Raw genomic sequence first — 10,910 nt, 5'->3', positions numbered from 1 at the left:
TGAATGTTTGTGCCAAAGTTGCTAACTTTTCCTTAAGGCATTCTGGAGAGTTTACGGTACACACATATTAAATCCGTTTTCATGACTGTGGCATTCAGCTGAATGCTCCTGTTGTTTAACTGTGGTCTTCAGCACGTCTCACAGACACTCAAACCTTATTCAAGTCAGTAAGGTTTTATTCAGTCACAAAATATTTCACATTTTAAAAAGAAATACCTAAAAACTTCCACAAATATTAAAATAGAAAAACATAATTAAAATATTGTACAATATCTCACATTCTAAAAGGCAACATTCCTTCATGAGTTCTTGTGTTTGCGGTTGATTACTGAATTGATCCAGTCAATGTAATTCACCACTTTTGTGTAAACTCCAGGTTTTCCTGAGCGGCCGCAGCCATCTCCCCAGCTGATGATACCATACAGGAAGCTGACATCATTCTTGGCACAAGCCAGTGGGCCCCCAGAGTCCCCCTAAGGAAACATAAAGTCCAAATATGTAAACATACATGCAGAGATTAAAGTGAAGCTGAGTCACACACTTGCAACCTAATACAGTACTTCAAATTTCACTCTACTCATAAGGTAAACAGGCAACTGTGGCATTTAATTAAAGAGGAAGGAGCTTAAACACAGCAGGCTGAGTGGGTGCTGGCCATTAACTTCTCTTAGTGCTTCTCTCAAGGGGAATCCCTGCTACCATCTTAAGTGCTGTTCCATTACTCTCCTACCTCGAGTCAACTTTCTGATATCGACCACTGCCGAGCTGAGACAGGAGGTCAACACATCTGTGTAGTCACAGATATGGAACTAACAAAACTTAGCGTTTGCCTGCCAACATTAGTAAGGTGTAAACAGGGATATAACTCAGGGATAAACTGTGATTACATCATAAAAACATGAATAAAATATACCTTAAATTAAAAACATGATACCATCAACTCTTAGGATTCTGTTCGATTACTTTTTATAGAAAGGTTTGTGGCCTAATGCTGCGTCAAAACACGTTCCTACCTGACATGCATCAACGCAGCCATTGAGCCCAGCACAGATCATGTTGTGAGTGACATGGTTCCCGTAAACTTCTGGCTTCTTACAGGAGTCGTGCGAAATCAACCTCACACCACCTTCCTGCAGACTAGAGTACCCATCCGCCTCTGTCAAATGAAACACCAATAAATCACTGTAGATTTGGAAAAAAAAACAGACTAGATGCTCTAAACTAAGCGAATCTGCTGTGGGGTACAAATGTAAACAGCTCTTATCATGATGTAACTGAAATGACACATCGCTCACTCTCAAACATGTGTCCCCAGCCGCTAATAGTGCAGCAGAAGTCATCAGGGAACACGGTGCTTTTGTCTGGAAGACAGATGGGCCTGATGAACGGGGTTTTCTTCACACACTGCCCGTCCTGCTTCTTCAGTTTGATCAGAACTGCCACACAGAAATGCCATTTTATGAAACAGGGAAAGAAACGGAAAAGTTATGAAGCAAGTGGCAGACTTGGAGACTCCGTTGTCTCGTGAAACTGCCACACCCAACTGTCTGTGTGTGTGTGTGTGTGTGTTATGTGGGGGAGTGCAGGGACACAGCTGTTCAGTGACGCACAGCTGTGCACACAGAGTGGGGTCTTAAGTGAATCTGTGTGTTTCTGAATGGGGACAGGGAAGTCTTCAAGTTGATGTGAGTCACTCTGAATGTGTGAGTGTGTGAGTGTGTGTGTGTGTGTCCATTTAATGATTACCAATGTCATGCAGTGTTGGATTAAACACTGAGAACTGTTCTGGAAAGATGTAGTCCTCCACTCCAAACGTCCTGGTGTTGGGATCAGTGACGTTGAATTTCTGCTGGCCGAACACCACGCGGATTTGAGACCTCAGGGGGCTGTTGTGGAAAGACACTTTCTTAGCAATGGTATGCACGAAAAACAGACTTTTATAATAATAAGTCTCTGTTCAACATACCTCTGGTGAGCATGAATACTGAGCTGTTGTAAGTGAGGCTAGGGAGAGAAAAGCACACTAGCTTGCTTGGCTTTCTTAAAGTACCTCTGTTAAGGTAAACCACACTACTAGCTCAAACAACAGCTAAATACCCAGTATGTTGATCACTATGTTCAACACCTTTGTACAGTGAATGTTGTTTAAAACAGCTTAATTAAATCCCAACAGTCAGATGTCACATCCTGTTTGATGCACTCTTCTTACACGCTTCTTTAAATGCTGCAGCTGAATATGTCTGATCTTGAACAATGGCAGCAGATGGCTGTTTGTTGACATCAAAGGGAAGCGTGTGCATGTTCATGTAAACATCATTTACATTTTTAGGGTTTCCTCGAACTGGATGCTTGTCTAAATATAGCCTGTTCATAAAGCAGTGAGGCTGAGGGATCAAGGCGTCTAACTCACTCGCCTTTCAAATTATGACCTCTTCTTCAGCTAGTAAACAAGTCTACAGCATATACTCATGCCTTTTAAATTATTAAATGTTTCTGGAGAATTATATTTTTTTACACAGCAAAGTCAAACTGCTTTCAGCCTCTCATACTTTCAGATTCTCAAGGGCATTCATGTCTTTTAAATTACACAACTTTCCATATTTTGCAAAAGAAATAAGACTAAAGTGTTGTCTTTTTTTTTTCTTGTAGAAATATATAGACACACTTCTTTGAGGATGAAGAGAGACGGCATACTTGCGGAAGAAACAATGTGCTGCAGAGATGATCCAGCACGACGAGATCAGACTTCCGGCGCAGAAGTCGGACTCTCCAATGTAGATGGCTGCCATCCACGGGTGAGTACCAGGCAGGGCCGAGGTCCCGCCCAATATGCGTCCCCTGGCTATCGATAGCCTCTTCTTGTGCTTTGTCCCACAAACGGCCTTTTTAGGTTTTGAGGGTTTGGGTTTTTTAATGGTGGGCAGGACATTGTTAGGAACGATCCTTCGAGAAGAGGCTGAAACATGTTAAAATAGATGGTTATTTCAACCTTATCAGGATAGTTCCTGCTACAAACTAAAACTGCACTACAATCTAACAACCAATTTAACTACCTCTTCTGAATACTTTGGATGCAGCTGTCTGATTTCCATCTGCAAAAAGGAACAAAGTGGTTCTATAGGGTGATAAGAGCATCCTCAGGCTGCAAATCATTTATGTTGAGGAGGGCACAGCAGATGGGGAAGCTTGTGAATTCAGTGCATACCCCTGGCGTCCTGACAGACAGCCAACTGTGCCAGATCCCACTCAGCACATAAACATTTGGCTTCACCTGACGTGACATGTTGATTCAGGGTGAGTCATCCCTTCTATCCTCACTTTTTTTTTAAAAAAAAAAGCTTTTTCACTCAAACCAAGTCATTTTGGCTGAATTCAACTTTTGAGAGCAGCATGACTCAGCAGAGATTAGCTGCATTCTCTGCGACTTCATTTTGATGGCAAACATGGGTTTTAATTAAATGAGGAGGCATTTGAGGAGGTTTTGAATCCTGACTGTGTCAAATAATCAAGGCTGAGAGAGTTAGCATCCTGATGCACGGTAACCTTCAGTTACTTTTTATACTTTGAAATGAAGAAATGAATGTTCTGAGCGTGGCCTGTAATAAGTACAGCTGAATGACTGTGCTATCCTTGGTAAGGTGAGGACAAACTGTCTGGTGTTTCGTCATTATTTTGACTTACATAAACAGTAAGGCCTATAATTACATAAAGTACAGTGTCAGTAATGCAGGGAGGGCACGGCTGTATTAATCCCCTGCTAGCAGAAATACACAGTTTATTGCAGCCTGGGCCTGCAAAAACAGAAAGATTTCCAATGATTCCCAAATTAATCATGCTTGAAGTAGTGTGTAGGTCTTTAGAGAAAAACACCCCCATCCAGCTTTCAAAAAGTAATAACTTGTTAAAAAAGCATCTAATTATATGCCTCTAAAATATGCCAAAAAACATTACTTGCTTTAATAAGATGCAAAAAAAATCTGCAAATTAACACCAAAAGCCGCTCACTTGTGCTGCCAGATAACCTTAAAATATACTTAAAATGAAACAGGTATGAAATCATGCCAGGATGTATTCCTCAATTATAAGTAAAGCTGACTTTGATTAATAAACTAGCTAAATTACAAACTAGAGTTTTTAAGAATTTATTGTTTTCAAAATAAATGTGTGTTGTCTACACACTCCTGCCCTGTGCCCAGCTTACTCACACACAGGCATCACACAGGAGGGGATGTCACAGTACTCCCAGGAGATGGCGCCGTCACTAAGTGTATAGCACCACGGCATCTTGTCCCCATCTGGGTTTCTGCACACAGAAACACAGCGGCCTCAGTGTGTGTATGTTTGTGTGTGTATGTTTGTGTGTGTGTCACCGCTCTTTTTTTATTGATACACATTACTTCAACACATTGGCTTAAGAGCTCGAGGGTCTCTGTCACAGTTGTTTTTCAATTTCTGGGCAAACATCTATCATGTTTTAATAAGGGTTTTTTTAGTGTTAAAGCTGCAGTATGTAACTTTGCCAGGATTGAACTATAGATACATATCCATCTTAGCCTTGCTTGAAATTGGATTTTCTTTGATGTTTGGGAACAATTTAGACACATACCATTTGCAGTCATCGTGTCATATGGCTACTGGGGTAGTCATGGCAACAACAACGGCTAAGGAAAGCCGTAAAAAATAGACGAGGAGTGAAAATGGCAGATAAGACCTGTTTTTTTTTTTTAAATCACAGACAGACTACCATGCACTTCTATAATACTCATGGGTTGTGGATTTATGGTTGCTGTATGTCTGTATGAGTCAATGTTGTGTGAGATCTCATCCACGTGACTGACAAGTGTGGGCACATGAGGTTGTTAGATAAGGGATATTGCAGCTTTAAAATAAAATTCATGGGAAAAAATATTAGGAGATAAGTTGGTAATATAGCAACAACCAGTAGTTTCCATGTTTCATTTTGGCTGCCATTTCACCATCATCAATAAAGCAATAACAAAAATGTAACATGTAGTTTCATCTGATAGCAATCCAGGTGTAAGGATAAACTATCCTGTAGGTACAGGTGATAATTAGCTTTCCTCTGCTGTGATGCTACCAGAAATTGGCACACACCTGCAGTAGGCGTGCTCCCCGAGGCCTCTGAGGGACGATGCAACCACTGTGCCCACATGGAGCTCATCATAAAGCAGGTCTGAGTTCCACGGCAGACACAGGGCACCAGACACTGTGGTGCCCACTACCCCTCTGTAACCTGTGCCCCTGTTGTTATAGCACTCTGTCTCTGGCTCTGCACACAAACCACAGGCAGAAACACACAATCCAATCTGAGCCCAGTTCCAAGACAGAACAGTGTGTAAACAATATGAATGCAATCAGACAGTTTCCGGATGCAGACAAATATCTGTGTGATGACAGATCTCTTCACATTGGAATCAGTCAGAACAAGTCTTCTGTGAACATTAATGACACCAGTTACAACAGCTGAGAGCAAGTTTAGCAGCTTGCGCCTGTCTTCACCTGCTACGATTAATCAAACTATTATCCTGCATGCATGCATGAACACACACGCACTGTAAAGACATGCATACATAGATAAGACTCTTTTTGATCAAAGCCGTGCCCTTTAATCAGAGCAAAACACACACATCTTGCTAAAAGATGTGGGCAATTATAGATCTTCTGTTACTTACCGAAGCTGCAGAAAGGTCCGCCGTAGCCTCGTCTGCAGTTACACACTTCCTTGCCGGTAGATGTGATCAGTCGACAGGCTCCATCATTCTGACAAGGATTTGTATGGCAAACTAAGCACAAAAAGACACACAGATTTTATTTTATTAACAACATAAACTGGGATTTGTGTGTCTAGCATTGATAGTTGAAATATGTTAAGTTTGTGGCCTAATGTAAGAGTCAGGTTTGGAAAACCTAGCATGTCTAAGTATCAGCACAGCCCCCTCTGACATTCAGAGCTTACATATATATTCTCTGTAATAGATACTCGTTTCTGTAGAGAGGGGTACACAGCTAGATCAGGATCATCTCATGGATCTTGTCAGTATTCTCCTGTATGGTGACCGGGACTGCAATCCAGGAGTTTTGTTACCAACTGTAAGAAAGACCAGACTTTATCTGCTTGAAACTGAGACTCAGACTTTTAAACATCTGCCAGCTCATTGTTTTGGTTCACTCTTGCTGCTCTTATCAGTGAGAAGATCATGAGATCATGAGAAGAGTGAATGAAAGGCTTAAATGTGCCATGTTGTGGAAAACTTAGCTCCAATAAATAGACACCTGCACATTAAAAATACACATTAACACATTGATAAATGCTCTACTGTACACATACAATCTTGCTGGCCTTGAGGACTAGTTTAAGAAATGTTACAACATCGGTAAAATATGTAGCAGTGACACCACATCTGTATTAATTACATCCACAGAGCACAGGCTTCTCTGCCCAAAGTGAAGGATTTTTCCCCCTGTAAGAATAGGTAGTTTCAGTTCAGGGAGCATGAAACCACTTCACCGCCCCTCTCTCCTTTATGCCAGGGAATCTGTTGAATGTCCATGAACATCCTACCATTGAGATGAAAGCATCTGATGGACCCATGGGGTGTGTGCTAAAACACCGCTCATGAGTCACAGTGAGTCATATAATCTGCCTTTTCTTCCACAGCAAGGTTACTCTTGTAACTATGGAGCTGTGATCAAAGAAAGGGTAGGGCCTGTCTTTCATATCTACTGCATGGAGGGAGGGGAGGGGAGGAGGGGGGGGGGCGTTTCTGCAGGCAGGGAGGAGACCTGATACTTAGGCATGAATTCAAGCTCAGGTTGTACTTTTTACATCATTAGTTTTATATTTTGCAAAAAAAAAATGTTTTGGTGTACATGGAAATGTTCAGTCCACTCCACTGACTTATTCAGTTTCACTCTCATCATTCCAACAAAAGCAGACCACAGATCAAAAAACAAGGCACAGTCAGAGCACAGTCAGAGAGAGAGAGCGTGTCTTACTTGTGTAGCGGACTCTTTCACACTTGATTTCCCCTGCCACACATGTGCACTGTTCCACATTACGGAGGTGAATTCGTCCCCAAGACTCTCCGATGTCATAATAGCGCAGGTGTATGGTTTCATAGCACTTCTCTGAAAAGCCGACACAACACATAAAAGGCAATAGGCTGAAATGTGAGAGGAGATTGGAGGGCTCAATGGAGCGTACAGAGCGAATCTGTGATGGCTGAGCTGGGCAAGATGCATTTAAAGTGGCCACATTTATTCTCCATTCTACTGGGTTTGATTGTTTTGAGTGCAACTGAAATTACTTTAAAGTCAAAATGAAACCTGTTTTCAATGACTCAACTAATTTTCCATTAGTTTGACTTCTTTTAAAGGGAGGGAATAGCAGCATGAACACAATCGTTTTTTGGCAAAATAAACATGTATACCAGTAGTAGTTTAATAATAATATATGATCAACTTTCATCAATTATATGTTTATACATTTGCATCGAGCCCCTTTGTTGTTGCATGTCAGTTCATTCAATATAAAAATAATGTCAAATTCAAATGAGCCAAATCAGCTCCATAGCAAACTCTATCTCAGCTCTTGTGACTGACAACCCAGAAGCTACAACCAGACATAAATTAATAGAGCAATATATACAGATTAGATTAATATCCATTTAATCACTGTAAAGGGTCAGTGTCTAGCATTTAATGACATCTAATGAAGAGGCTGCAGATTGCCCGACTGCTTCGAATAGAATCTCCAAAATCCAACACAATGCTCCTTTAATGGCCTTTCTACACTGTGCGATTTTTAGCAATCTTAGAAGACCATTGCATGACACACTATGCGACGTGAATCTAATAAACTTCGCCAAGTTTGATGCATGCACATTGTACGATGACCATTCACTGAATTGCAGGTTACGTCGTACGTCAACATGCAAGGAGGAGGAAGACGTGGATGCGGGGTGACAGGTCGTAGCAGCCGTCACACTGTGAGACAGTCATCCTAAATTTCTGACAACGCTAGAATTTTATCTCAGCTTGTGTTTGATCGCAAGGCGCTGACAACGGCCGTCGTGGAACCTGTCTCACAGCGTGACGTAACACCACCGATTTAGAGCCACGACCAAAGATATCTCCACGATTCTCCTACGATGCTCGTCTTTCGTCTGCGACAGCCCAAAATCGCACAGTGTAAACCGGGCATTACACCCACAGTGTACATTGACATAAAAACATCAAGGCCACCTACTTTGCTCACAGCGCCTTCCAGTGTAGCTCTCAGGACAGGAGCACTGAAACGAGTGCCTGTGAGGGATCAGTGTGCAGAGGCCTCCATTCTGACATGGATTCACCTGACATGGATCTGTGGGTCTTCGAGATGTGTGAACAAAAACTGCAACAAAGGACATTTAGAAGGAGAACAAAAAACAAAAAATACTGGACGGTGTTTTTCATGAAACGTACCATGTGGCTGAGTTTTTTCTGGCACGCAGAAGCCCCACTTCCTATCCCGATCAAAATTGTGTGTGAGAGAGCACCTAAGACAGAGGGGGGAAAAAAAAACACGTCTTAGCAGACAAAGCTCAGAGATTTGACCATGTCTTTTTCTAATGTCCCTGCATATTTGAGGCTATTTTAAGTAACTTTCACACGTACTGCAGCTCATCAACGATCAAACTATCCTTCCACCACGTTGCTCCTACCTTAAACAGCTTGCAAAATCCTGGATGGAGTGGTGTGATTTTTAACAACCTGACAGCTTACAAATGTGGCAGCTTTTGCCAACTGACATTCACGAAAAAAACTGTCAATCATCCACTCATTCCACATACCTCTGTTCCCCCCACCAACAAATCTGCAACACACCTACAAACATACCTACAACGCTGAGCTCATGAGCACATCACAAAAACACGTAGGTCCATATTGCAGTAAGAATATGTGTAGGTGGACCAGAGATGTTGGGCCATATATAATTGCATAAATGTTGCTCCAGCGTCCTGGCATCCACCCATCCTGTCTCAATTCCAAGTAACATAGACTGGAAAGCCCTTCAGCAAATCTCCTGTTTTTTTGTTTTTTTTCAAAATAATAAAAACAAGATTTTGTTGCTGTGTCACAATCCGAAGCAATAAAAACTTTCACTATGATAGTTTAACTGTGGCAGCTGTTCATATACCCCGAGGATAAGCATGTGCAGGAGTAAATATTATATAAACTCGAGCACAGCTTTAGAGAACATTGCTATTTTTTCATGTTACTATTGTGATATTGCTGTCAGGGTAATGTCATTACAAGCATCAACTCATTACCTCATCACATTCGTTTTTTTCATGACAGCTGCAAAAATCTCTCATCACTGAGGGCTTTAATTAGGTGAGAGCACACACCCCAATGCTACACTGAATCTGTATCCCTTGAATAAACCTGTGGTTTGTTAGCGTGTAATATGTCTGGACTAGTGTGTAAAATGTTGGACTAGATCCCAGCTGTTACTGGATGTTTGGAACAGATGCCAATTTAAGGAAAAAAATAAAAAAAAGTAACGTATTGGTGGACACAGGTTTAATCAACTGATAAAGAAGTCGTTACAAGCTATGTAATGTGTGGTGGGATGATGTCACACAATCTGGTCACATAATCTGGTCTTGAGTAATGATGAGTGCAGTATCTTTTACTATCTGTGATAACCTAACCGAACAGACAAACGTGATGGTTGTCAGGCAAAAGGTTATGTTTGAGTGATATTATTTCAAACTTTCTTCCAAACAATATCTATCGTTAACTATTAAGAAAGTTACCATGATGTAAAAAACAAGTTTAGAGTGTGTTTTAATAGACAAATTATAAAATAATAGTGCTAATGCTGCTGTTGTCATGTGTATGTGTATAACTCAACAAAAACCCCATCCAGAACTAGACTGTTAACACCTGGGCTGTCTTTTAATTGATGCAACAATACACACACATTGATGAGTGTGTAGCCAGAACAGTATAGGTCCAGACAGGCTGCTTAATAAGGAGGACTCACCATGGTCTTGAGGATAGGAAGGTGGTGCAGTGATGATGAAGCCTCCCACCTTGACGAAATGGGAATTTACATTCTTTGCCTGTTGTAGTAAGAACTGGCAACAGAGAAGAACAAAAAGAGAAAGTTTTAACTCTACACAAGCTCACACACAAACTGCTTTCACTGTTGCCTATCTCAAATCAAAGACATATATACAGATATACACAGATTTAAATGCAGGTTGCTTTAAAAAAAGCCTTATTCTCTGTCCACCCCCTCCCTCTCTGGTATCCTCTGAATTAAACACAGCCTACCTTTCCGGCTCTCCCCGTATGGCTCTTTGGAGATCACCGCTTCATATCTGGGTGCTAACATGAGCTGAAACCAAGGAAGCCACGTTATCATGCCTTAAACGAGCACATTACAGAGAAGCGTGATTTTTAAAATGAACTTACCGCTGCAGCACAGGAGAGCGAAAGCAACATGATGAATGCCATCATTAAAAAGTTTGCATCTGTTGAAGTGTCCGCAGAGAGACTTGTTTCCTGAACTCGCTGTGTTTGTCCGTGCGCCTGTCACGTTATATCTGTCAGTTTCAGAGTCCTCAGCCTGCTTTTGGTCATAGGAAACGTGGGGAAACCCTGCAAGTATTATCCTGTCCCTCACAACGTGAAGCTGTGTTGAGTAAACCCGTTGCGTCATTTAGGCTTGTCTAACTCTGAGGCATCTTATATTCCGGCTGGTGTTCCCTCAACACCTTCTCTGCAGCCGCCCACAGTTTTATCATTGCGACTTATCGACAGACAGCAGAAACCAAAACTTCTTAGAGGGCTGAGGCCAATTGGGTCAGCAGGAGCTTTCTGTCCAAGTCATACCATTG

The 10,910-nt window shown here is 41.6% G+C and overlaps 1 protein-coding gene across 4 annotated transcripts; it reads right to left on the bottom strand.

The window, feature by feature from the left end:
• Nucleotides 1-158: 158 nt before the first annotated feature.
• On the bottom strand, nucleotides 159-10,717 carry hgfac (HGF activator). 4 transcript variants are annotated; one of them, XM_028429245.1, is made up of 15 exons: nucleotides 10,486-10,717; nucleotides 10,345-10,408; nucleotides 10,052-10,145; nucleotides 8,485-8,558; nucleotides 8,270-8,413; nucleotides 7,018-7,149; nucleotides 5,694-5,804; nucleotides 5,116-5,290; nucleotides 4,206-4,303; nucleotides 3,054-3,092; nucleotides 2,695-2,956; nucleotides 1,747-1,886; nucleotides 1,296-1,436; nucleotides 1,014-1,156; nucleotides 159-473 (listed from the first exon to the last, which is right to left on the bottom strand). In XM_028429245.1, exons 1-15 carry the CDS (start codon nucleotides 10,528-10,530, stop codon nucleotides 300-302), a joined length of 1,836 nt encoding a protein of 611 aa, XP_028285046.1. In that variant the 5' UTR covers nucleotides 10,531-10,717; the 3' UTR covers nucleotides 159-299. The 4 variants fall into 4 exon arrangements, with proteins under 4 accessions (XP_028285046.1, XP_028285047.1, XP_028285048.1 ...); XM_028429246.1 differs by lacking the exon at nucleotides 3,054-3,092; XM_028429247.1 differs by lacking the exons at nucleotides 4,206-4,303; nucleotides 5,116-5,290.
• Between the last annotated feature and the right edge of the window lie 193 nt (nucleotides 10,718-10,910).

Source organism: Parambassis ranga, chromosome 18, assembly GCF_900634625.1.
Source record: "Parambassis ranga chromosome 18, fParRan2.1, whole genome shotgun sequence".
Classification (NCBI taxonomy): domain Eukaryota; kingdom Metazoa; phylum Chordata; class Actinopteri; family Ambassidae; genus Parambassis; species Parambassis ranga.
The sequence above is the reverse complement of the archived record's forward strand: the minus strand, read 5'-3'. Positions and strand labels throughout refer to the sequence as shown.